General features: G+C 47.4%; 1 protein-coding gene across 1 annotated transcript in view; it reads left to right on the forward strand.

Moving 5' to 3' along the window:
• Positions 1-26972, forward strand: part of kif25 (kinesin family member 25) — a 248505-nt gene that overhangs the window by 100172 nt on the left and 121361 nt on the right. The window contains exons 8-9 of the mRNA XM_038803315.1: positions 14628-14695; positions 18208-18282. Of these exons, the coding sequence (XP_038659243.1) occupies positions 14628-14695; positions 18208-18282 (143 nt within the window). The remainder of the gene's footprint in view (positions 1-14627; positions 14696-18207; positions 18283-26972) is intronic.

The following is a 26972-nucleotide window of genomic DNA, read 5'->3' on the forward strand; positions in this document are numbered from 1 at the left end:
TACATATATACAATGGGAACAGAGTGACATTGGTAACTTATAATGCCGTGTGAATCTCATTCACCACAAAAGGTATCAAGAACAATGATGGATGAATGAACATAAGTCGCAGAGAAGCCACAATCTTATTGAACAGGTTTGAGGGGCTAAATGGCCGGCTGCCGTTCTTGCTTTTCTAGGTGTCTGCATGTGTATGATTCACAGATCTATTTGTATGCATGGATGCAGAGCCTCACTTGTGGTGTTTCTAAGTTTTTTGTTTGTGGGAATTATGGGACTAAGAATAACAAAAAGAAGTATGATCGGTGCTGTCTCCGTTACCTCCACTATTTTTATTTAAGGTAACTTTGCTTCAGTGTAAATTTAGTTTCTCAAATCTGTCAGAATTTATGGGGGGATTTTGGGCCCGCACTCTCCGTCAGTGAGAAAGGCGGCATGGGCTCAAAATCTGAAGAGAACCGAAAAACACAATTCTCTCTGCCGTGATTGGGATCTGCAATTTTCAATTTGCACTTTGGGTGGTGAGTGACTTGGAGGGGAACATCCAGGCGGTGGGATTCCCAGGTATCTGATGCACGAGTCCTTCTAGATCAGTCATTTTAAATCTGATCGGATGGGTTGCAGGCAGGTGTTGGGCGGGTCACAGGACGATATGCCGCAGCATTGCCGATCGTGGGAAGTAGTACCCAACAACCACGACCATCTTTTAAAAATGCCAGCTGTGGGGCAGCATGCTGGCACAGTGGTTAGCACTCTGCCTTGCAGCGCTGAGGACCTGGGCACTCATTCAGGCAAGTGGAGAGTATTCAATTACACTTGTGCCTTGTAAATGGTGGACAGGCTTTGGGGGGGGGGGGGGGGGGGGGGGTGGTGAGGAGGTCAGTTACTAACCTTACGATTCCTAGCCTTTGACCTGCTCTGGTACCACAGTATTAATATGGCTAGTCCAGTTGTCATGTGAGAGTACCTTTCAGAAATGGGTGTTTATAAATGGGTGTGTATATAAATATCTGTAGTGAGAGTACCTTTAAGAAATGGGTGTTTATTACTGCAGTGATGTCAGAGTGGGTGGAGCTGGGCTGTCTGCCAGTTTTTTAAACTTTCGTTTTAGGCTGTTTTTGCTGCAGGGTGTGTTTTAGTTTTGTTTTCAGAGCTGGATAGCTGCAGTCACAACCAGAAGGTGTATTAGAGTTTCTCTCTCTGTAATCTAAAGACTGTAAATCGATTCTGGTGATTTAAAACTAATAACAGTAGTGAATTTAACCCAGGGGTGGGCAAACTACGGCCCGCGGGTTTAAGGTTAATGGGGGGGCTGTTGGGTTATTTACTGCTATAGGGTGGATACGTTGACTTGAGTAGGGTGATCATTGCTCGGCACAACGTCGAGGGCCGAAGGGCCTGTTCTGTGCTGTACTGTTCTATGTTCTATGTTCTATATCAGGCGCCCAGAATCATAACCGGGTGAAGTAATTATTTTACTTAATATACTATGCGGCCCTTTAAAATTGTGAATTTCTGAATGTGGCCCTTGCACGGAAAAGTTTGCCCACCCCTGATTTAACCTGATGTGCTTCTGGTAAAAGGTGTTTTAAGTCTTATGGATGTTAAATGGAAAGCTTAAAGGATTACTTAGGGGGTAGTATTTGAATTGATGTTTGATAAGATGTTCACTATGTTTTAAAAGGGTTAACTTGAGTTCATAGAATAAACATTGTTTTGCTTTAAAAAATACTTTTCCATTTCTGCTGTACCACACCTGGAGAGTGGGTCATGTGCACCCCATACCACAATCTATTAAAAGGTGTGGGTCAGTGAACTCCATGATACACTTTGGGGTTCTCTAAACCCTGGCCCATAACAAATTGGGGGCGCGAGGGGGATAAAAGTCTATCTATTGGATTGGCTTAGTGAACTTAAAGACAGTAAGGGGTGAGCATACTGTGGGTGCTTTTCAGGTGTGGTGTTTATAAGTAGGGAGTGTGTTGTGAACAATGGCTCTTTCAGAGGCTCTGAAGTTTTTGGGGGTGGAGACGGTCACAGGCAGTACCTTATGGACAAGACTAAAAGCAGACTGTTAGATTTGGCAAAAACATTGCAGTTACCATTACCTGACAAAATGCGAAAAGATGAGCTAATTATGGTGGTGGCTGAGCATTTAAAGTTGCCTGAGATACAGTTTGACTCATTGGAAATTGCAAAAATTCAGTTACAAATTAAACAAATGGAACATGAGAAAGAATTAAAGCAGCTTGAATACGAAAGAGAGAGAGAGGAAAAAGAGAGTGAAGAAAGGAAAACAGAAAGAATAGCCCTAGCAGAACAAAAAGAAAGAGAAAGGGAGATATAGATCAGGAAAAAAGATAAAGAGAGAGTTTGAAAGAGAGAGAAAATGGCCATGAAACATGACAGTCAGTTAAAATTGCAGGCGTAAAGGGAAACATACAGTTGTTTGATAGTGATGAGGATAGTGAGAAAGAGCGTCATAGTCGAAGGCTTGGTGGGAATCTATTTAAATATGTCCAAGCATTGCCAAGGTTTGATGAGAAGGAGGTAGAAGTCTTTTTCATTTCATTTGAGAAGGTAGCTAAACAAATGAAATGGCCACAGGACATGTGGGTATTACTGATTCAAACAAAGCTGGTAGGTAGGGCTAGTGAAGTGTTTGCATTACTACCGGAGGAGGTATCTGGGACGTATGAGGAGGTGAAAAAATCCATTTTAGGTGCATATGTACTAGAGCCTGAAGCCTACAGACAAAGGTTTAGAAATTTAAGAAAATCATTTGGTCAAACATACATGGAATTTGAAAGGATCAAACAGAGTAATGTTGATAGGTGGATAAGGGCTTTGAAAAAAAGTATGAAGCTCTCAGAGAAATTATACTTTTGGAGGAGTTTAAGAATTCAATTCCTGATGTAGTGAGAACTCCTGTGGAAGAGCAGAGGGTTAAAACTGCAAGATTAGCATCAGAAATGGCAGATGATTATGAATTAGTTCATAAATCAAAGCTTGGTTTCCGACATCAGTTTCAGCCTGTAAGGGGTAGAAATTGGGGACATGAGAAATACTCAAGTGATAAAGGTGATCTGATGGGAGATAATGAGAGTGTACCTCAGATTTTAAAAACATCCAGGAGGGTGGAAAAGAAATGAAAATTTTCAAATGTTTTCACTGTAATAAACTAGGCCATGTAAAGTCACAGTGTTGATGGTTGAAGAAAAGCATTGGGAAGGCTGATGTGGTAAAACAGGATAAGACAGTGGGGTTTGTTAAAGTGGAAAAGGAAAGCCCAAGTGAAGCGAAGGAGCTGCAAAAGAGTGTACAGCCTGATCAAGAGGTGATTGATAAGAAGGTACCAGATCTCTTTAAAGAATTTACTTGTGTGGATAAAGTTTACTCGTGTATCAGGAGGAGTAGGTAAAGAAGTCACAATTTTAAGAGATACGGGAGCTAGTCAATCTTTAATGGTAAGAGATGAGGAGTTATGTAGTCTGGGAAGAATATTACCAGAAAAGGTGGTAATATGTGGAATTCGGGGTGAGAGGAGTAGTGTTCCATTATATAAGGTACGGTTGGAAAGTCCGGTGAAGAGTGCTGAAGTGGTAGAAGGAATAATAGAGAAACTATCTTGTCCAGGAATACAGTTTATCTTGGGTAATGATATAGCTGGATCATAGGTGGGAGTTATGCCTACTGTGGTTGACAAGCCAGTGGAAAATCACACAACTAAAGTGTTGAAGGAAGAATATCCTGGGATTTTTCCAGATTGTGCAGTGACAAGGTCGCAAAGTCACAGGTTAAGACAAGAGGAGAAATCAATGAGTGAAGATGAAGTTGAAGTGCAATTATCAGAAACGATTTTTGATCAGATGGTTGAAAAAGAACAAGAACAGGTGGAGGATGAGGCAGAGATTTTTAGTTCAGGAAAATTGGCGGAGTTACAACAAAAAGATATAGAAAGAAAATGGATGTGTCAGAAAGCATACACGGAAGAGGAATCTGAATGTATACCAGAGGGTTACTACCGTAAAAGTGATGTCTTGATGAGAAAATGGAGACCTTTACATATGCAGACGGATGAAAAGTGGGCAGAAGTTCATCAAGTAGTATTGCCGGTAGGGTATAGAAAGGAGGTGTTGCTAGTTGCACATGAGGTACCAGTGGGAGGTCATTTGGGAATAACAAAAACTCAAGCTAAAATCCAAGAACGTTTTTATTGGCCTGGACTACATAAAGGTGCAGTTAAATTTTGTCAATCATGTCACACATGTCAAGTGATAGGGAAACCATGCACTTAATACCCATTCCAGAATTTGAGGAACCTTTTACAAGGGTCGTAATTGATTGCATAGGACCACTTCCTAAAATGAAAAGTGAGAATCAATATCTTTTGACTATAATGGATGTGTCTACTAGGTTTCCAGAGGCCATTCAAGTACATAATATTACAGTTAAAAAGATTGTGGAGGAGTTACTTCAGTTCTTTACTAGATATGGACTACCCACAGAAATACAATCAGATCAAAGATCAAATTTTACCTCAAGGTTATTCAAAGAAGTTGGATTGCTTAGAAATAAAACAATTTAAATCAACTGCCTACCATCCAGAATCTCAGGGAGTGTTATAAAGGTGGCATCAGACAGTAAAGACAATGTTGAGGGCTCATTGTCAAGATTATCCAGAGGATTGGGATAAAGGAATTCCATTCGTACTGTTTGCAATTAGGGATGCACCTAATGGGTCAACCAAATTTAGTACTTTTGAACTAATTTTTGGTCATGAGGTAAGAGGACCACTTAAATTGATTAAGGAAAAATTGGTGAGTGAGTGATCAGAACTTACATTATTGGATCACGTGTCAAATTTTAGGGAACGATTAAATAGAGCAGGTGAATTAGCTAGACAGCATTTAAAAGGTGCACAAAATGTGCTGAAACGGGTCGCGGACAAGAAATCCAAAGTTCGTAGTTTTACCAGTGGAGATAAAGTTTTAGTGTTGTTACCAGTGGTAGGTGAACCTTTAAAAGCAAGGTTTTGTGCACCTTATCAGATTGAAAGGAAATTAAGTGAGATGAATTATGTGGTTAAAAACACCAGATAGAAGGAAGACTCACCGAGTGTGTCATGTGAATATGCTTAAAAGGTACTTTGAAAGGGAAGGAGAGGAAAAGGAGGAGATTTTAATGATTCTAACTCCATGACAAACCAAATCCAGACGACTGTGAATTTGACATACCTCAAATTAAATTGGAAAATGAGGATGTTCTTAAAAATTGGGATAAATTGTTGAGTTACCTTCCAGAGGAAAAACGGACTGACCTGAAAGAGTGATTGATATCACATGGGCAAATTTGTAGAGATAAATTGGGAAATACTAAAATGGTTATACATGATGTAGATATGGAAAATGCTGTTCCAATCAAATGATATCCATATAGACTTAACTCTTTAAAATTGGCACAGGTTAACAAAGAGATTGAGAGTATGCTTAAAAATGGAATAATTGAAGTGGGTTGCAGCCACTGGAGCTCACCCATAGTGATGGTACCTATAACAGATGGTACCCAATGGTTGTGTGTGGACTATAGATAGCTTAATGCTGTTACAAGAACGGACTCTTATCCTATCCCACGTTTGGAGGATTGCATTGAGAAATTGGGACAATCAACTTTTATTTTCAAACTGAATTTACTTGAAGGTTACTGGCAGGTACCTTTATCCGAAAGGGCGAAGGCGATTTCAGCTTTTATGACTCCAGATGGTATATACCAATTCAAAGGTATGCCATTTGGCATGAAAAACGCCCCAGCCACATTTCAACAGTTAAATAACAAAGTTGTTTCAGGATTCCCCAATTGTGCGGTATACATCGATGATCTGGTAATTTTCAGCCAGATATGGAAAGAACATTTAAAACATCTGATGGAATTATTCGATCGACTTCAGGAGGCGGGTTTAGTGATAAACCTAGCCAAAAGTGAATTTGGAAAAGCCCAAGTCACTTTCCTTGAGGAGTTTCCGATTCCCTCAAGACAAAGGGAAACAATGCGATTTCCTCGCATTAGTGGATTTGATCGAACATTTGTGCAAAGGTTTTGTAGCATGATTGCTCCACTGATGGACGTGCTGAAGAAACGTTGAAAAGTTCAGTGGACAGTGGATTTTCAACATTCATTTGACTGCCTGAAATCTGTGATAACCAATGCTCCTGTGTTGGAGAATTACAGGGGACTCTGTGATCAGATTGAGGTAAAGTATCTGACTTTAAAGAGAAATGCCGAGGCGTCGAGAAATGGATGGAACCTGCAAAGTCCTTCTTGTTCAAAGAGATGTCAATCGAGAAGGATTTCAGTTGGAGGAAGAAAACAAAAAAACTGGACTATATTATTATACTTGTTTGCATGTGTTTTTTTTAAACAAAAAAGTTTATTTACTGTGTGCATTTCTTAAATGATAGTGAAAAGCTGAAAAATTGAAACCATCTTGAAGTTGATGGTTTATTTTTTTTCTTGAGGGAAGGTGTCATGTGAGAGTACCTTTAAGAAATGGGTGTTTATTACTGCAGTGATGTCAGAGAGTGGATGGAACTGGGCTGTCTGTCAGCTTTTTACTTTCATTTTAGGCTGTTTGCTGCAGGGTGTGTTTTAGTGTTGTTTTCAGAGCTGGATAGCTGCAGTCACAACCAGAAGGTGTATTAGAGTTTCTCTCTCTGTAACCTAAACAATGTAAATCGATCCTGGTGATTTAAAACGAATAACAGTAGTGACTTTAACGTGATGTGCTTCTGGTAAAAGGTGTTTTAAGTCTTATGGATGTTAAAAGTAAAGCTTAAAGGATTACTTAGTGTTGTATTCTTTGGCGGTTGTATTTGAATTAATGGTTGCTCAGCTGTTCACTGTGTGTTTTGAAAAGATTAACTTGAGTTCATAGAATAAACATTGTTTTGCTTTAAAAAATACTTTTCGATTTATCTGTACCACACCTGTAGAGTGGGCCGTGTGCTCCCCATACCAGAATCTATTAAAAGTTGTGGGTCAGGTGAACTCCATGATACACTTTGGGGCTCTCTAAACCCTGGCCCGTAACACAGTTCAGTTTCAGATCAATGGTAACCCTCCAGGATATTAATTGTGGGGGATTCAGCGATAGTAATGCCATTGAATAGCAAGGGCAGTAGTCAGATCCTCTCTTGTAGGAGATGGTCATTTACTAACACTTGTGTAGCATGAATGTAACTTTCCACTTGTCAGCCCAAGCCTGGATATTGCCAGATCTTACTGCATCTGGAGAAGGGCTGCTTCATTATCTGAGGAGTCCTGAACCGAATGGTGCTGAACATTGTGCAGTCATCAGCAAAAATCCCGACTTCTGACATGATGGAAGGGAGGTAATTGACAAAGCAACTGAAGCTGGTTGGGCCTAGGACACTGCCCTGACGAACTCCTACAGTGATGTCCTGGAGCTGACATGATTGATCCCTAACCACCTCAACCATCTTCCCTTGTGCCAGGTACGACTCCAACCATTGGAGAGTTTTCCCTTACAGTCCAGTTTTGCTAGGGCTCCTTGATGCCATACTCTGTCAAATGCTGCCTTAATGTCAAGGGCAGTCACTCTCACCTCACCTCACCTCTGACATTCAGCTCTTTTGTTCATGTTTGAACCGAGACTGTAATGAGGTCAGGACCTGAGTGACCCTGGCGGAACCCAAACTGAGCGTCCGTGAGCAGATTATTGCTGAGTAAGTGCTGCTCGATGGCACTGTTGATGACACCTTCCATCACTTTACTGATAATGGAGAGTAAACTGATAGGCTGGGTTGGATTTGTCCTGTTTCTTGTGTACGGATACACCTTGAGAATTTTCCACATTGCCGGGTAAATGCCAGTGTTGTAGCTGTACTGGAACAGCTTGACTAGGGTAGCGGCAAGTTCTAGAGCACAAGTCTTCAGTGCTATTGCCTGAATATTGTCAGGGCCCATAGCTGTTGCAGTATCCAGGGCCTTCAACTGTTTCTTGATATCATGTGGAGTGAATCGTATTGACTGAAGACTGATATCTGTGATGCTGGGGACCTCTGGAGGCGATAGCGATTAATCATCTACTCGGTACTTCTTGGTGAAGATTGTTGTGAATGCTTCAGCCTTGTCTTCTGCATAGATGAGCTGGGCTCCTCCATCATTGAGGATGGGGATATTTGTGGAACCTCCTCCTCCAGTGGGTTGTTTAATTGTCCACCACCATTCGCGGCTGGATGTGGCAGGACTGCAGAGCTTAGATCTGATGTGTTTGTGTGGAAACGCTTAGCTCTGTCCATTACTTGCTGTTTGGCTCACAAGTAGTCATGTGTTGTAACTTTACTGGGTTGACACTACATTTTTTGATATGCCTGGTGTTGCTCCTGGCATGCCCTGCTGCACTCTTCATTGAACAGGGTTGATCCACTGGCCTGGTGGTAATGGTAGAGTGGGGGGATTATACCGGGCCGTAAGTTTGCAGCATGTGGTTGAGTATAATCCTGCTGCTGCTGATGGCCCACAGCGCCTCATGGATGCCCGGTCTTGAGTTGCTAGATCTGTTCGATGTCTATCCTATTTAGCATGGTGGTAGTGCCACACAACACAATGGAGTGTGGTGACGGGACTTGTCTTTACAAGAGCTGTGTGGTGGGGTCACTTCTACAGATACTATAATGGACAGATGCATCTGCAGCAGGCAGGTTGGTGAGGATGAGGTCAAATATGTTTTTACCTCTCGTTGGTTCCTTCACGACCTGCTGCAGTCCCAGTCTAGCAGTTTTGTCCTTTAGGTCTCAGCCAGCTCGGTCTGTGGTGGTACTACCGAGCCGCTCTTGGTGAGGGACATTGAGGTCCCCACCCAGAGTATATTGGTGCCTGAGCTCCCGTCAGTTCTTCCTCCAAGTGATATTTAACATGGCGGAGTACTGATTCATCAGCTGATAGAGGATGGTACGTTGTAATCAGAAGGACGTTTCCTTGCCCATGTTTAACTTGAAGCCATGAAACTTCATGGGGTCCAGAGTCGATGTTGAGGACTACCAAAGCAACTCTCTCCTGATTATATGCCACTTCTGCTGGGTCTGTCTTGCCAGTGAGACAGGACATACCTGGAATGGTGATAGTGGTGTCTGGTTCATTTCTGTAAGATATAATTTTGTGAGTATGACAGTGTCAGTCGGTTGCTAGACAGCTCTCCTAACTTTGGCACAAGCCCCCAGATGTTAGTAAGGAGGACTTTGCAAGGTCAACAGGGCTGGGTTTGTCGTTTCTGGTGCCTGGGTCGATGCCAGGTGGTCTGCTGAGCGTACCCCGAGCCCCGATCCCTCCCTTGAGAACCAGAGCCCAACAGCCCTACCTGCCTCCGTTACGTTTTGCACTGCATGGAGGTGTTTCCTGTATGGGCTGGCCCCCCACATCCATAGAATCATAGAATCAACAGTGCAGAAGGAGACCATACGGCCCATCTAGTCTACACCGACCCTTGGAAAGAGCTTCCTACTTAAGCCCACACCTCCACCCTATATCCTTAACCCAGTAACCCCATCTAACCTTTTTGGACACTAAGGGCAGCAGGGTAGCATGGTGGTTAGCATAAATGCTTCACAGCTCCAGGGTCCCAGGTTCGATTCCCGGCTGGGTCACTGTCTGTGTGGAGTCTGCACGTCCTCCCCCTGTGTGCGTGGGTTTCCTCCGGGTGCTCCGGTTTCCTCCCACAGTCCAAAGATGTGCGGGTTAGGTGGATTGGCCATGCTAAATTGCCCGTAGTGTCCTAATAAAAGTAAGGTAAAGGGGGGGGTTGTTGGGTTACGGGTATAGGGTGGATACGTGGGTTTGAGTAGGGTGATCATGGCTCGGCACAACATTGAGGGCCGAAGGGCCTGTTCTGTGCTGTACTGTTCTATGTTCTATGTTCTAAGGGCAATTTAGCATGGCCAGTCTACCTGACCACATCTTTGGACTGTGGGAGGAAACCAGAGCACCTGGAGGAAACCCACGCTGACACTGGGAGAACGTGCAGACTCAGCACAGACAGTGACCTAAACCGGGAATCGAACCTGGGATCCTGGAGCTGTGAAGCAACAGTGCTAACCACTTCAACCGTGCTGCTCTTCACTTCCTTGCCTCCACCTGTCACCCTGACATGCCTTGGTGGATCTTGTTGCCATCCGGTGGTAGAGGTCGCTGCTGGATGTCTCTCCACGGAGGAGTCCTCCCCCTTAAACACGGGGACCTGGGGTGGAGGGTGTTGCACGCAGCAGTTCCATGCAACTGTAGACTGCATTGGTTCATTGACTCCCAAGATGCTTGCCATTTTTACAGCCTTGGGGAATCTGTGGACCAAGCTATGTAAGTTGCTTTAAACTGCACACCCTTTTTAGTTTTTTGAAACATCTTTTGTTACAGTTTTGATTGCAATTCAGCCCCAAACTCCTGGTGCAGAGAGGGGAGGCAAGAGAGACTCCTCATGAACCTCCTCCTGGGCCTGACGAATATGCCATAAACAAGTCCAGGCAGCAGGTGACTGCGGGGGCCATCCAACCCAACTGTCTGCCCCTCTATTGTGGCTACACTGGCAGCCAGGTGTCCCTGTATGCAGCATGCATGGGCACCATTGAGGACTTCCGTGCCCACTGGGCCCAGCAGCAACTGGGGTTTGGGTGAGGTGGGCTGGGGAAATGTCAGTCAGAGAAGATGTACTCTCGCCTTGTCCTGGTGGAGTTGAGAGGAGCAGCTGTGCGGATTTGCCAGTGTGATGCCAGGTGGTCACTTTGATCTCTTTTCAATGCTTTCCACTCCCTCAATGTCCAACTTGTTTGTGACCACGCAATGTGCATCGTGCAGGTATGTGTCCATTTCCCGGGGAGCGTCCGTGACAGTTACATCTTGGGGCGCTCTCGGATCCCTGAAGTTTTTGAAGGAGTTCAGCGTCTGGAGGGTTGGCTCCTTGGGGACAGGGGGTTCCCAGTCAAGAGGTGACTGATAACGTCAATGCAAAAGCCACCAACACCTGTGAAGACTCGCTACGAGTCTCGTGCATCAAATCGAGTGCTGGTCGAGCAGGTGCTTAGACTGCTCAAGATGTGGTTCCACTGCCTGGACAGGTGGGGGAGAGGGGTGCAAATACAGCCTTCAGGGGGTGTCCTACATTATTGTGGTCTGCTGCACTCTGCAAAATTTATCGCTGCAGAGGGGAGACCAGGAGGAGATAGAGGAGCGCCACATCTCCTCCGATGTGGAGTTTCAGGTGGTAGGTGAGGAGTTACCGCGGAGAATGAAGGTTGTCAGGCCATGGCTAAGGCCCGTATGGGCCGATGAGCTAAGAGTTCCCTCCTAGACTCTTGCTTTGGGGAGAACCAGGGACTAAGCAGTGAGGAACTTTTCCTATATGGTGGGTGTAATCTCATCATTGCTGTGGTGCCAGCAGTAGGTTTTTGTGATGGTGCCTAATTCCATTGTCTGGGCACTAAAGCCTTTGGCCAGACCCTGCAGGAGAATGATGATGACAGGCAGTGAGGTCCAAGCGATGCTCCTCCCATCCCGACGATATGTCTGAGTCCTGCCTGACAGAGCTGGCCACGTCCTGCTGATGAATGGGCTTATCTTGGGGAGGGGAGGACATGCCAGCAGCAGAACATCTTTACTGAGTCATCAGGGTGGGTGGTGGGGGAGACATAGTGCTGCACATCTCACACTGCATAGGGATGAAGTACTGAGTGGGCATGGGAATTTGCAGGGCACGGGGGTTTGGGGAGCATGGGGCCATGAAATGACAGGATCTGCTGGTGATCATAGTGATGTTTATTTACAAGTTCCATATTACAGTGGTGACCTATCTCGACTACTGCCTATTTTCACCCATGCCCATTCGGTGTCTACTGTTTTTGACTCTTCCTCACCCTCCCGCTATGTCTAGGTGTACCCCAGGATCCACAGCTGATGTTGAGTCAGTCTGTTGCCTTCCGTGCCCTGTTGGCTGCGTTGACCTCAGTGAGTGTCTCCTGGGAGGCCTGGACCTTGAGGGTCCAGGCCGCCTTTTGGGCAGCACGGGTGTTGCAGTATTATGCTCCATGGTGTGCTGAAGGGGGTGTTGCTCACAGGGAAGGAGATGCCAAATGGGCTGGGCACACCCAGGGTCCCCTTTGTGGAATGCCCTGAGCTGCGCTCCAACAAGTTCACTTCCCTTCAGGTGACCCGGGGCCCCTGTGCTCCTCCATAGGTTAGAGGAGCAGCTGGATTGAGATCCAGAAACGCTACATACACTCATATATTCCCACCAAATCCTGCACCATGCAGTTGAAATCCTACACCATGAAGCTCATGCCGTCAGCCATGGAGGTCATGAGCTCAGCCATGGAGCGGACATCACCTGCCATGGAGTGCACCTCCTGCATCAAGGTCTCCACTTCGATTGCCACTCTCACAGCGTTGGCCTCATTGTGTTGGAGTGATGGCACCATCTCCTCAGACAGAACGCAATGGGCCTCCACTAGTCAACCTTGCAGTTGAGGAAGGATGCTGTCATCCCTTCCTGATGCTCACTACTCTGCCTTTACAGTTAGATCAACTCTGGGATGATCGTACCCAGGGGCATGTCATCGGCCAGGGGCTCAGCAGAGTTCTGGGTTCCGGCACCTCTCCGAGTGCCAGACCCTGGGACATTTCTGCCTCCACCTTCTGTGGATCATCAAATGCGAGGTGTTCATCAGTGAGCGACCCAGAAGCCTGCCTACTAGTTGATCCCACCAATGTGTGCATGTCTGCTATGGGGGAGTTGCTGGTGACAGAATGATACCTCTTCATTGGTGATATCGGGAATTCACCCTCTGAGCTACTCGGGTCAGTGGTATTCAGGGGGCATGAGGGTGGTCCAGGCTACTCATCTAATTGCCCTGCAAGGGAAGGGCGATGGCATTAGTACGACACGGGGAATAAATGATGCGAGATGTTTACTCGTGAGGTTTGAGAAATGACTGTGTCCTTAGGGTCATCATGTTTGCTTGCAGCCCCCACTATGCCACCCACAAGCGGGGCCCTGCTTCTCCCCAGCCAGCTTAAGGGTTCTTTTCCCATGTGGGGTAAGAGTGCAGAGCTTTTGCGTGACTCCAGGTGGCTGTGCTCTCTCACGCTGGTTTGCTTCATTTTGTCCTGTGGAGAGACAGATGGGGCGAATGTAGGTGGGTGTCCTGCCAGTTCAGATGATTGAGGAGTGGCATGCATGGGACTAGAGTGAGAGTGGGTATGTGAGGAGCAGAGTAGAGGCTGGGAGTGGGGTGGGGGGGAGAACCATGGGGATTGGGGCTGGGGGAAAGAGGGCCTCGTGACAGGTGGGCAACCCACAAGTGGCAGTGTGAGAGATCACCTTGGAGATGCAAAGGGTGGGCAAAAGAGAGCAGTGAGAGACTGAGGTGGCAGACTTACCTTGACGGTGCTAAGAAGGTCATTTATTTTGTTCCCACACTGCTGCCCGTTCCTCTTCTTCAGGAGGCTGGCACTTACTATAGCTGTAATATTCTCCCAGACGGGGTGGTCACCCTGCTGGAGGGACGCCTTCTGGAATTCAGATACAGAGGGCGGAATTCTCTCAGCCAGGCCGGGCTGGAGAATCGGCGGCCCGGGCCCGAATCGCGTGACGCTGCCCTGACGCCGGTCCGCCGCTTCTCTGGAGAGTGGAGAATCGGCGCCATTGCCGCCGGTCGGGGGCTGCTCTACGCGACACCCCGGCGATTCTCCGCCCGGAATGGGCCGAGTGGCCATGCGAAAAATCCGAGTCCCGCCGGCGCAGTCCATGTGTGCTCTTACCCGGGGAGACCTTGGCGTGCATGTATCCGGCGGCAGCTTGGTGGGGGCAGAGAGGGGATCCTGGGAGGGGCCTCCGCTGTGGCCTGGCCCGCGATCAGCGCCTACCGATCAGCAGGCCGGCCTTTCAGGCTGGGGGCCTCTTTTGTTCCGTGCTGTTGTCCTAGGCCATGTCGCGTCGGGGGCGGCGCGGCGAAGGGAGCCACTGTGCTTGTGCGCATTGGCGCCTGTCCCACTGCGCATGCGTGCATTGGCGCCAGTCCCACTTCGCATGCGTAGATTCGCAGCGCCCATCTGATGCCGGGACCGGCAGCTGGAGCGGCGTGGGTCACTCCAGTGCCGTGCTGGCCCCCTGTAGGGGTCAGAATCTCTGCTCCTGAGGGCATGTTGACGCCATCGAGAAACACGACGGCGTTTGTGACGCCGTCAATGCTTAGCCTCAGGATCGGAGAATCCCGCCCAGGAAGTCCCACTTCTGCTGGACTCCATCCAGGAATATGGTGAGGGTTCCCTCTGCGAATCTTGGAGAAGGCTTCCTGACTGCCATCCTTCAGTTGGATCTGGAACAAGTGTTGGGGAGGCATTTAAATGGAACTCTCCAGTGATTGCAATCAATAGGTTTCTCAATAGGTTTAATAGGTTCCATATTCCACGAGATTCCCCACCGTTGATTCACCGGGATTCACGCCATTTTTTCATTGAAATGGACACTTTGCCATTTTTTGGTAAGGTTCCACCATTGTCTGCGATTTATTTTCACATGTTCAATTAAAAATTGTGGTTTCATATATTTTTTTTCTTTTAATTAGGAAACAGTTCATGTAAAATGCAATCGTCCTGGTCATACAATGGTGAACAAGATGTTTCAGTTTGACCGGTAAGTTATAACATTTCAATAATTCACAGCATTATTCAGTCACCACATTACAAAGAACAATCCAGTGATGAAAAGCACCTTAGATCATTGTTTAAGAGCTGGTTGTGACAGGCTTGGCAATTTTTCTACCTCCATTGTATGCAAATGTAGAATGTAAATACAAAATAGATTTAAGCTCAAACTTCTAGTCGCACCCATGGATGAGTGGTCCCACATTTGGTGGGAAATTGATGGGGGAGGGGGCTTTCGATCAGCCTCTGGAGATGGACCAAAGGCACAGGCGCTGAAGAGGAGGTCGAGTCACCGAGGGTGATAGTGGTGCAGGAGAAAGAGGCAGACCAAGAATTAGACTTGGGAAAGGGGTGAGCTGCGGGTGTACCAGGACCTGGGTGCGGAGCTGGCGAAGAGGAGGTATGGGTTTAATAGGATTATGGAGGGATTCTGTGTGCTTTTTCAAGGGTCTGGTGTTGGGTTTTCCGGGGTACGTCTGTGTGGGGGAGCAGTGATGGTGAGTGTGCCTTTTGTTACTCTTTAGGGGTCAATGGTTGGGATGGTCGTTAAGGTGGAGTGGGGAGCTGGGAGGGGAAGTGGGGACTGAGACATGGGCGGGAGGCCTTGTGGAGGGCAAATGCGTCCTCGTCATATGCGAGGTTAAGCCTCATCCAGTTTAAAGTGGTATATAGGGCTCATATGACGGTGGTGAGGATGAGTAGGTTCATCCTTCTCATGAGGATGAGAAGATAGGTGTGGGCGGTACGCAGGGGGAACTGCGAATCATGTCCACATGTTCTGGACGTGTCCGAGACTAAGTGGGTTCTGGAAGGGGTTTGATGCCCGAGGTGTTGGGTGTGGAGGTGGTTCCGAGTCCAGAGGTGGTGATTTTTGGGATGTTGGAAGACCCGGGAGTCAAGGGGGTGAGAGTGGTCGATGTGATCTGACATTATCTAATTGAATAACAGGGCAAGCTTGATGGGTTCAATGGCCGATTATTGCTTCTATGTTCTTATAGCTAGTCTTTTACACCTTCTTGCTACTACAATTTCAACTTACTTGTTGCTGACAGTCACATTTAAGTGTCGGGTGTCTTTAAATGGCAATACACTGCCGCCTTCTAACTACTACCCCATCCTATCCTACACCACAGGTTTTCTGAGCTTCCTGAAGCATTTCAGGCCGACTACCATTAAGATTCATGGCAAGTCCCATCCAGAGTCATGCCAATCAGTTGACCCTGAGATTTACAGGTGGTAGGCATCAGTCTGTTTAGTCTGTTTCAGACGCTAATGATAGAAGTTTATAACAGCAGTGCAGCGAAAGATTTACTGCTGCAATCATAGAATCCCTACAGTACAGAAGGAGGACATAAGAACTAGGAGCAGGAGTAGGCCATCTGGCCCCTCGAGCCTGCTCCGCCATTCAATTAGATCATGGCTGATCTTTTGTGGACTCAGCTCCACTTTCCGGCCCGAACACCATAACCCTTAATCCCTTTATTCTTCAAAAAACTATCTATCTTTACCTTAAAAACATGTAATGAAGGAGCCTCAACTGCTTCACTGGGCAAGGAATTCCATAGATTCACAACCCTTTGGGTGAAGAAGTTCCTCCTAAACTCAGTCCTAAATCTACTTCCCCTTATTTTGAGGCTATGTCCCCTAGTTCTGCTGTCACCCGCCAGTGGAAACAACCTGCCCGCATCTATCCTATCTATTCCCTTCATAATTTTAATGTTTCTATAAGATCCCCCCTCATCCTTCTAAATTCCAACGAGTACAGTCCCAGTCTACTCAACCTCTCCTCATAATCCAACCTAGTGAATCTCCTCTGCACACCCTCCAGCGCCAGTACGTCCTTTCTCAAGTAATGAGACCAAAACGGAACACAATACTCCAGGTGTGGCCGCACTAACACCTTATACAATTGCAACATAACCTCCCTAGTCTTAAACTCCATCCCTCTAGCAATGAAGGACAAAATTCCATTTGCCTTCTTAATCACCTGTTGCACTTGTAAACCAACCTTCTGTGACTCATGCACTAGCACACCCAAGTCTCTCTGAACAGCGGCATGCTTTAATATTTTATCGCTTAAATAATAATCCCTGTTTGCTGTTATTCCTACCAAAATGGATAACCTCACATTTGTCAACATTGTATTCCATCTGCCAGACCCTAGCCCATTCACTTAACCTATCCAAATCCCTCTGCAGACGTCCAGTATCCTCTGCACTTTTCGCTTTACCACTCATCTTAGTGTCATCTGCAAACTTGGACACATTGCCCTTGGTCCCCAACTCCAAATCATCTATGTAAATTGTGAACAATTGTGGGCCCAACACGGATCCCTGAGGGACACCACTAGCTACTGATTGCCAACCAGAGAAACACCCATTTATCCCAACTCTTTGCTTTCTATTAATTAACCAATCCTCTATCCATGCTACTACTTTACCCTTAATGCCATGCATCTTTATCTTATGCAGCAACTTTTTGTGTGGCACCTTGTCAAAGGCTTTCTGGAAATCCAGATATACCACATTCAGCCCATCAAGTCTGCACTGACCCTCTGAAAGCAGACCCAACCCGCGCCCACTCCCCTGCCTATCCCAGTAACCCCTTAACCTAACATACAAATCTTTGGACACAAAGCGGCAATTTTAGCATGGCCAAGCCACCTAACCTGAACATCTTTAGACTGTGGGAGGAAACCGGAGCATCCGGAGAAAACCCACACAGACACAGGGAGAATGTGCAAATTCCGATAAGCTCGATCGAATCTGCTACTCCCCCCACTCTGGCAAATCATCCCCACACCAGGCCCCCCACTCTGACACCCCCTGCCCTAGGCCCTTCACTCTAACACCACCTGCCCCAGGTCCCCCCCACTCTAATCACCCCCTGCTCCACGACCCCCAATCCAACAAATCACCCCCTGCCACAGGCCCCTCCACTCTAACAAATCACCCCTTCCCCAAGCCCCCTCCACCCTGTCAAGTCACCCCGCCCCAATCCCCCTCTGCCCCAGACCCCCCCCCCCCCCCCCCCCCGAAAAATCACCCCAGCCCCCCCCCACCCTGACAAATCCCTCCTGCCCAAATCCCCCCCACCCTGACAAATCACCCCCTGCCCCAGGGCCCCCCACCCTGACAAATTCCTCTTGCCCCAATCCCCCACTCTGACAAAATACCCCTGCCCCAGACCCCCCCCATCCTGAAAAACCACCCCCTTGCCCCAATCCCCCTACCCTGACAAATTACCTTCTGCCCCAATCTCCCCAATTCTGACAATCCCGCCCCCCCCCCACAAAAAAAAAGGTTCCACACAGACAGTCACCCAAGGCCGGAAAATAACCCGGGTCCCTGGCGCTGTCAAGCAGCAGCGCTAGCCATCATGCTACTCCTCAAGAGGTTTGAATCAATAACTGTGTTTGCAGCTTCATGAAAATTTCTTTTTATTGTGCATGCTTAATTAATGTACCATTCATCATTGATATAAACTCTTTCTACACAATAGGGTTTATAGTCCTGGTGATTCCCAGGAATCCATGTTTGAGGAAGTGCGTCCCTTACTTACCTCTGTACTTGATGGGTAAGTGTTACACATTTTTCGAACCATGTTGTATTAACAGATTCTCCATGAGACAATTTTATTTTCCTCTGCAAAGTTCAGCCTGCAGCACACAACTTAATAAGTATTTTAGAAGCAAAGAAAACCACATGATTGCAGTAAATCAAAGAACCAGTAGGAATAAAATGCATACAATTTCAACTCTAAAATGGAAGCGTTCCAATAATTAAGTTTGAATTTAGTAAAATTATTACTAATTAATGCTGGAGAATTTGGAACACTGACAACTAGTTTTTTCTGGCATGTATGGTCTACAGGGGCCTCCTCCCACCCTACTGCATCAAATATTATCAGCATATCCCTTTTAACCTTCCTTCCCTCATGTGACTATCTGACTTCCCCTTACTTACATGTGTGCTATTCACCTTGATTACTCACTGTGACAGCAATTTCACATTCTAACTACTTAGGGTGAAGAAGTTTCTCCTGAATTCCTTTCCTACTCTATTTACAATATTTCATTTTATAATGGTCTGAAGGTAAAAATATTGTTAGCTGGAACAATAAATTAGCCAGCTACACACATCACTGCTGGTTTAGCACAGTGGGCTAAACAGCTGGCTTGTAATGCAAAACAAGGCCAGTAGCGCAGGTTCAATTCCCGTACCAGCCTCCCCGATCAGGTGCCGGAATGTGGCGACCTGGGGCTTTTCACAGTAACTTCATTGAAGCCTACTTGTGACATTAAGTGATTATTATTATTAATTCTTTAACACTTCCCAAGCAGCTAAAAGGCACTGAACCAGCATAAAGGATAAAACATTTAGGAATCCAATGGAACACAAATTATCTTTATCAGCAAATGGTTCTGAAGTTGTATAATGAGTAAGATCCTACACTTTAAAAATAAACAGCAGTATGGGTCTCAAACCATTTTAGAACAGAGCATGTTTGGACTTCAGGTGGCAACATCTAGGTGGAGATCGCACATTAGGTGCCTCCTGCTAGAATCTTCGATTTTTGGACTTTTATACCTGGTCTCAAGGGTGGTTTTTGGGTGGACTGGTGTAGGAAGTCATAAGGAGCTTGGAGAATGTCAAAGTCCCAGAAAAAATGTCTTGGAAAGAAGGGGCAAGCGTAGGTCCGTCGACGAGTATTGCTGTGAGTCCAGCAGGAGGAAAGATGACAGGGGCTCGGTCATCGGATGGGGCTGCTCCCATCACGGATGAAACTTTGACCGAAGAGTTGTCGGTGGAGTTTGAACTGCTGTTTGCCAAACATTTAGAGGTGCTTCGGAGGAAGATGACGGCTTTGTTTAAACAGTCGTTGGAGGAGACATTTGCCCTGATACAGGTTGCATTGACGAAGACCTTGGTCGAGGTGCGGGAGTAAAGAGAGTAAGTTGAAGAGGTGGAGGGGGCACTCGCAGCACACTGACCAGTTCACCTCAATGGATGAGGAGCTGCGGAGGGTAGTGGCACGGTAGCACAGTGGTTAGCGCTGTTGCTTCACAGCACCAGGGTTCCAGATTCGATTCCCGCTTGGGTCACTGTCTGTGCAGAGTCTGCACGTTCTCCCCGTGTCTGTGTTGGTTTCCTCCGGGTGCTCCGGTTTCCTCTCACAGTCCAAAGTTGTGCAGGTTAGGTGGGTTGGCCATGTAGAATTGCCCTTCGTATCCAACCCCAAAAATGTTAGGTTGGCTGAGTGGATTACGGGGATGGGGATAGGGTGGAGGTGTGGGCTTGAGTAGGGTGTTCTTTCCAAAGGCCAGTGCAGACTCGATGGGCCGAATGGTCTCCTTCTGCACTGTACATTCTATGATTCAATAAAGGACTCAGAGTGAAGGTGGAGAACCTGGAGAACAGGTCGACGAGACAAGATTTGAGGATCGTGCGTCTGCCCGAGGGGGTGGAGGGCCTGAGTCCAATCGAGTATTTTGCAAAGGTGTTTGCCAAGCTGATTTTGGGGGGGGGGATTGGTACTGTATGGCAGTGGAGTGAGGCTCGGAGTAGTGTACCCAACGAAGCTGAGAGTGACTCGTAATTCTACGGACTTTTATTTTGAGATGATGGAGGCGGTGGAGTCATTCACTAAGGTTGGAGGACTGGATCTGAGATGAGAGTTGGGATTTGGACTTTGTTGGTGGGGACAGGGAATGTTTTTCTTGTTGAGTTTTTAGTTTGGATTAGGTGTTTGGACTTATCTCTCAATGGGGGGGTGTTCTTGTTTCTCCTTATGGGTGTGTTATTTTGTTTCTTGGTTTGGGGCCTGTGGGGCTTTCGGCATGAGATGCCGGGTTACTGAGGATGGGGTGGGGAGGAAGGAGGGCTCTGGCAGACATCACCGTGCTAGCAAACGAAGGTTGGCTAGTGAGCGCAGGTGTGGTGGGGGAGGAAGTGCTGTGGTCGTTGCAGCCTGGTTGAGCAGGTTTCGATGAAGGTTCCAGGTGGAGAAGGTGGCGGTGGATCACTGGGGCAGGTATGTGATCTTAATCGGTGCGTTGGAGGGGAGGTTGGTATTGGTAAACTTAAATGCTCCCAATTGGGATGGCGCGGGGTTCATGAAGAGGTATTTGGCTGCCATTCCGAATCTGGATACCCATGTGTTGATTTTGGTGGTGGGGATTGGAACACAGTGCTGGAGTCGAGGATGCACAGATCCCAGCCACACTCGCTGACCCCGTCGGGGGAGGGAGGAGGCGAAGGTATTGGCTGGGCTCATGAGGGAGATGGTGGAGGAGTTGACCCGTGGAGAGTTTTGCAATCGAGAGACCAAGACTATTCTACTTTTTCCCCCGGTGCACAAGGTGTTCTCAAGGGTTGACTTTTTTGTGGTGGGGAAGGCGTGGTTGGCTGGAGTTAAGAGGACAGACTATTTGGCAACTGATCTTGATCATGCTCCGCACTGGATGGCTGTGGTACTAGAGAAGGGACCGGTCTAGAAGCCGGGGAGGAGGATGGATGTGGGGTTATTGGCGTATCTTCTGTGACAAGACAGGGAAGGTAATTGAGGAGTATGTGCGATTCATTTGCATGGGGGAGGTCGCGCCGTCGATGGTTTGGGAGGCCTTTAAGGCAGCGGTGAGGGGAGGTGATCTCATGTAAGGTTGATAGGGAGAAGAGGGAGGAACACCAATGACTGATGGAAAAGATTTTGGAGTTGATGGGAGGCATGTGGGGGATCCGGATCTGGATCCTGGCAAAGAGGAAGGAGTTGCAGGCGAGGTTTGACCTGCTATCCACGAGGAATGTGGTACGTCGGGTGAGAAAGACCAGAGGAGCCACTTATGATTGCAGGAGAAAGCGGGTCGTATGTTGACAGGTCAGATTTGCAGACAGACCGCGGCGAGGGAGATAGTTCAGGTTTGGGATCGGACAGGGGAGTTGGTGGTGGCTTTGGAGTAGATTAACAAGGTGTTTGAGGAGTTTTATTAGGGACTTGTATAAGTTGGAGCCACCTGAGTGTGGCGATATGCCTGTGCACAGTTTTGTGGACACGGAAAGATTGGGGGAAGTGGCATAGATTGATCCTGGGGGACGGGGGCGGGGAGAATGTCAGGGGACTTAATGACCCAGCGAAAAGATCCAAAGTCTTTGACCAGCTGACCATCTGAAAAGTATGAAAGCCGGTATAGTCTTCGTCCAAGAGACCCGACTGCGGGTAAGAAAGAGCAGGGTGTGACAGACGTGCCATTCGTGCTACGGGACGAGGGCTCGACGAAGGGTGGCCATACTGCTCAATAAAAGGGGCAGCATTTACAGCGATGAGGATGGTTACGGACCATGGGGACGGTACGTCATCGTTAGTGGTGACACCAGTGGATCTTGTGATCCTGTATGCTCCCAACTGAGATGATGCGACGACACAGAATTCATGAAAAAGACTAAGGCGGAAATCCCTGACATAGACACACACCGACTCATCATGGGAGGGGACTTTAACTGTGTACAGGACTCAAGGATTGACAGATCAAACCCCAAATTGGGGTGGAAAAAATTAAACATGACGAAAGAATTGGGAGTGTTCATGGAACAGATGGGGGAAAGTGGGCCTATGGAGGTTCACTCACCCAGGGGAGAAGGAGTGGCCCTTCTTCTCACAGGTACACAGGGCCTACACCTGGATTGACTTCCTGGTGCTTCCAGGGGTAGTAGGAGCGGAGTACTCCGAAATTGTAATTTCCGATCACCCTTCACACTGCATGGATGTGAGGTTGGAAACGGGCCAGGCCCAGTGCTTCCCCATGGAGGCTGGACTAGGCCCTCCTGGCTGATGAGGCATTCTGCGAGTGGATATCACAGGCCATTGACGGGTACGTTACCAACAACCAGAATGAAGAGATCTCACCCACCACATTCTGGGAGGCTCTGAAGGCAGTGATGAAGGGAGAAATTGTGTGCAAGGTGTGCAGAAATAGGAAAGAGAGGGTGGCCAGGCAGCACAGGAGATGGACCGGCGATACTCCACGGCCCGACCATAGAGCTACTGGCGGAGAGGAAGAAGCTACAAATGGACATTAATCTGCTCTCCACGAGGAAAGCATTGCATCAGCTCCATCACACACAAGGGAACTTTTACGAACACGGAGAGAAAGCCAGCTGCCTGCTGGCTCACTAGCTGAGAAAGCAGGCAGTCGCAAAGGAAATGGTTCAGGTTAAGTACAGCAACGGCAGGCTAGTTACTGTGCCAGAAAAGGTCAACGAGGCCTTTGGGACCTTTTACTGGTGCTGTACACCTCTGAGCCCCCGAGCAGGACTTGGGCATGAAGTAGTTCCTCGATGTCGTGGAAATTATAATAAAGACAAATTCCTCGAGGTTTGATTTAAGGAAATTTATTTACACAAATATATTTGCGGAGAGAGAGTGTTCTGGCTGCATAGCCAGTGCACCGCACTCTGAGATTCGATTGAAGGAAGCATATCTTTATAGTCTGAAATAACAGCTTGAAAGTAAACAGCCATGTTTATATTAAATAGACCTTGGAAAGTACGTAAGGTGAAATACGTAGTACATATATTCTTGCCCTTGGCTAAAAACAACTCGAGTACACATTCTGTTATCTTTCAGAGGACAATGTGTTGTAATAAAAGGCTGAGACCAAAATATTAAGCAGTATTTTGTTTATGTTACCTGACCTACTTATTTTCGTTCAAAAGCAGTATTAAACTATACAGTCAAGTATTTCCCAGCATGCTTCTAAGTTGGCAACTCATTAATTTCCCTTCCACAATTTCCTCCTTGTTGATCTTTTGATCAACACCTTTTAATAAATTATCATGTCCTCCGTAGAGAAGGATGGTTTACAATGTGAGGGGAACGGATGTATGTCAGTTCCCTGCGTGTTATGAGCCTGGTAGCAAGGAGGCAAGGCGGCTAAGGCTGTTCCTGTTTTAGTACAATAAAAATATCTTGCGCAACATTAAAACAGTAACCATACGACAATCAAGATTACAATGGGGATTATAATCCAGAACACAATCCTCTGTCCTAACAATCCTACCATCCAAAGACTCTACCCACTGTGAAAACATGTCCACTATCGCCGATTATTCCTTTGACAAATCATATATGTGCGGACTACTTTTTCAATTGTTACTGTAATACCTTGAGCATACCATTGTTGACATATGGCATGTGTCGTTCCTCCTTTTCCCACATGACCCCGCCCATGGGCAAGGCAACATAGTGGCACAAACAGACTTCTGGGGCATACTGCGCAGGTATCTGGGTGGATCAGATTGGATGATGCTCCTGTGCCTGTTTTAACTTTGGTTCTGTTATGGTGGACAGATGTTTAACTGCAGCAGCTTGTAGTTTTGGCTGCTGTTTGAGAGCCACTTCCTTTGTTATTTTATCAACAAATCTATTGCTGCATGTGACTTCTAAGCCAAGGGCAAGAATATATTTACTACGTATTTCACCTTGCGTACTTTCCAAGGTCTATTTAATATAAACATGGCTGTTTACTTCAAGCTGTTATTTCAGACTATAAAGATATGCTTCCTTCAATCGAATCTGAGTGCGGTGCACTGGCTATGCAGCCAGAACACACTCTCTCCGCAAATATATTTGTGTAAATAACTTCCCTTAAATCGAACCTCAAGGAATCTGTCTTTATTATAATTTCCACGACACTCTACAACTGGAGGTGCTGGTCATGGGGAAAATAGGAGACTGGGCCTGAAAGCAGCATTAGAACTGGGAGACGTCATGGAGAGTATCAATTCCAAGCAGGTGGAGAAGGCGCAGGGGCCAGATGGGTTCCCGGCGGACTTCTACAAAAAATGCATGACAGCACTGTTCCCGCACTTGAGGGAGATGTTTGCAGACTCGCTGGTAAGGGGGCTCCCTACCGGCAACACCAGCACAAGCCTCAATATCACGGATATCCTAAAAGGATAAAGACCGACTTGAGTGCGGGTCCTACAGGCCCATCTCCTTACTCAAGGTAGATGCAAAAATCCTGGCCAAGTGGCTTGAGAGTTGCGTGCCACATGTGGTCGCAAAGGACCACACGGCCTTTGTCTAGGGCATGCAGCCAACATCGAACGCAGGTGTCTGCTGAACGTGATAATGACCCCACCCGAGGGGAGAGCACCAAAAATGATCATCTCCCTAGATATAGAAGAGTCCTTCGACAGAGTCAAGTAGATATACCTCATAGAGGCACTGGAGCGGGTTGGATTCAGGCCAGGGTTCATCTCCTGGGTGAAGCTACTGTACAGCATTCCCATGGTGAGCGTATGGACCATCAGCTCTAAATACTCCCAGCTGGTCAGAGGCACGAGGCTGCTGTTTGTTTTGAAAAATGAATCGTGATCGCCCTCAGAACGGTGAAGGACTGGAGAGGTATCCAGAAAGGGGGGAGGACAGAGAGCATAGAGTTTCACTCAATGCAGATGACCTGCTCCTCTACACTCGAACCCCCAAGCCAGCATGGAAGGGATCATGAATCTCCTAAAGGGGCTTGGAGCATTCTCGGGCTACAAACTCATCCTGAGCAAAAGTGAAATCTTAGCAGTGAACCCACAAGGAGGAGGGACAGAGCTGGAGGGCCTAACAATCAAACAAGCCCAAACTAAATTCCGCTACCTGGGACCCAAATATCCCATGGATCGGCAAATGGAACCTGACGAGTCTGGTGGAGGAAGTCAAGAGGGACCTGCAGAGGTGGGGCACACTCCCACTCGCACTGGTGGGGAAAGTGCAGACGAACAAAATTAACATACTGCCCAGGTTCCTTTTCCTGTTCAGATCCCTCCCGATCTACATTCCCAAGGCCTTCTTCAACACGGTAGACAAACTAATCATTGTAGGAACAACCCCTAAAAGGGTCCAGAAAAGAGAAGCATGGGAGGCCTGGCCTTCCCGAATCTACAGATCTACCACTGGGCAGCAACAGCAGAAAGATAATGGGATGGGTGAAGGAAGCTGGAGCAGAATGGGTGAGGATAGAGCAGAGTTCCGGCATAGGGACATCCTCCGAACCCTCCGACCCTAGTTACAACCTCACTCCCCGACCCTAGTTACAACCTCACTCCCATCCCCTCTGACCATGTACTCAAGAAGCCCAGTGGTGGTAGCCACTCTCCGAATGTAGTATCAGATGAGACAGCACTTCGGCCTAACTGAAATGTCCACTATCACCTCCCATCTGTAACAACCACAGGATTACGCCGCAACATCGTACGCCACCTTCAATATGTAAAGACAGGACAAGGAGATGCTGACAGTTATAGACATGTACACAAACGACAGAATAGTGACCCTTGAGGAACTCAGAGAGGTTCCAACCACCAAAAGGAAACAAACTGAGACACATACACAACAAAAACTTCTGCAGGGAAATGACGAAATACCCCCAGATACCAGGACATTCGCTGTTGTGGAGCTGTTGGACGCAGGCAACCTAGGGAGGGGGAACTGTGGGGAAATGTACTGCTGACTGTTAGAGGCGATACACTCCCCGTTGGCTGTGACGAGGGAAAAATGGGAGGAAGAACTAGGCATAGACGTTGGGGGGGACGGAACTCTGGATCGAAGCACCACACAGGGTGAACCGCACCTCCACATGCTCAGGGCAGAGCCTAATGCAGCTAAAGGTGGTGCAGAAAGCGCACCTATCTTGAACCCGAATGTGCAGGTTCTTCCCAGAGGTGGAAGACAAATGCAAGCGCTGCCAGGGATGTCCAGCCAACCACATCCATATATACTGGGCCTGCCCCAGACTTGTCAAGTTGTGGGCGACCTTCTTTGAGGCACTGTCCAAGGTTGTGTGGGGAGGGTGGAGCTGTGTCAAAAAGTGGTGGTCTTCGGGGCCTCAGAGCAGCCAGGACTCGCCCGCTGGAGAATCCTGCTCAGCTGGTGCTCAACAGCACCACCCAAAGCTGCAGACTGGCTGTCTGATCTGGTGGAATTCCTCCAATTAGAGAAGATCAAACTTGCCATCGGGGGATCGGAGGAGGGCTTCCACAGGACGTGGAAGTCATTCACCGACTTATTCCAAGACCTGTTCGTAGCCAGCAACCAGTAGAGCAAGGGGCGATGGATAAGTTGGAGGGGGGAGTCCGCTGATGAGCCATGGACCATAAAGGAAAGAGAAGGGGGCGAAGGATCACAAAAGAAATTGCAGGAGCCAAGAGACAAAGTCACGGATAACCAGAGTGAACAAGAACATACCGGTCGATACACGTTTGGGCCACCCTGGGGAG

This window comes from Scyliorhinus canicula, chromosome 1, assembly GCF_902713615.1.
Source record: "Scyliorhinus canicula chromosome 1, sScyCan1.1, whole genome shotgun sequence".
Taxonomy (NCBI): domain Eukaryota; kingdom Metazoa; phylum Chordata; class Chondrichthyes; order Carcharhiniformes; family Scyliorhinidae; genus Scyliorhinus; species Scyliorhinus canicula.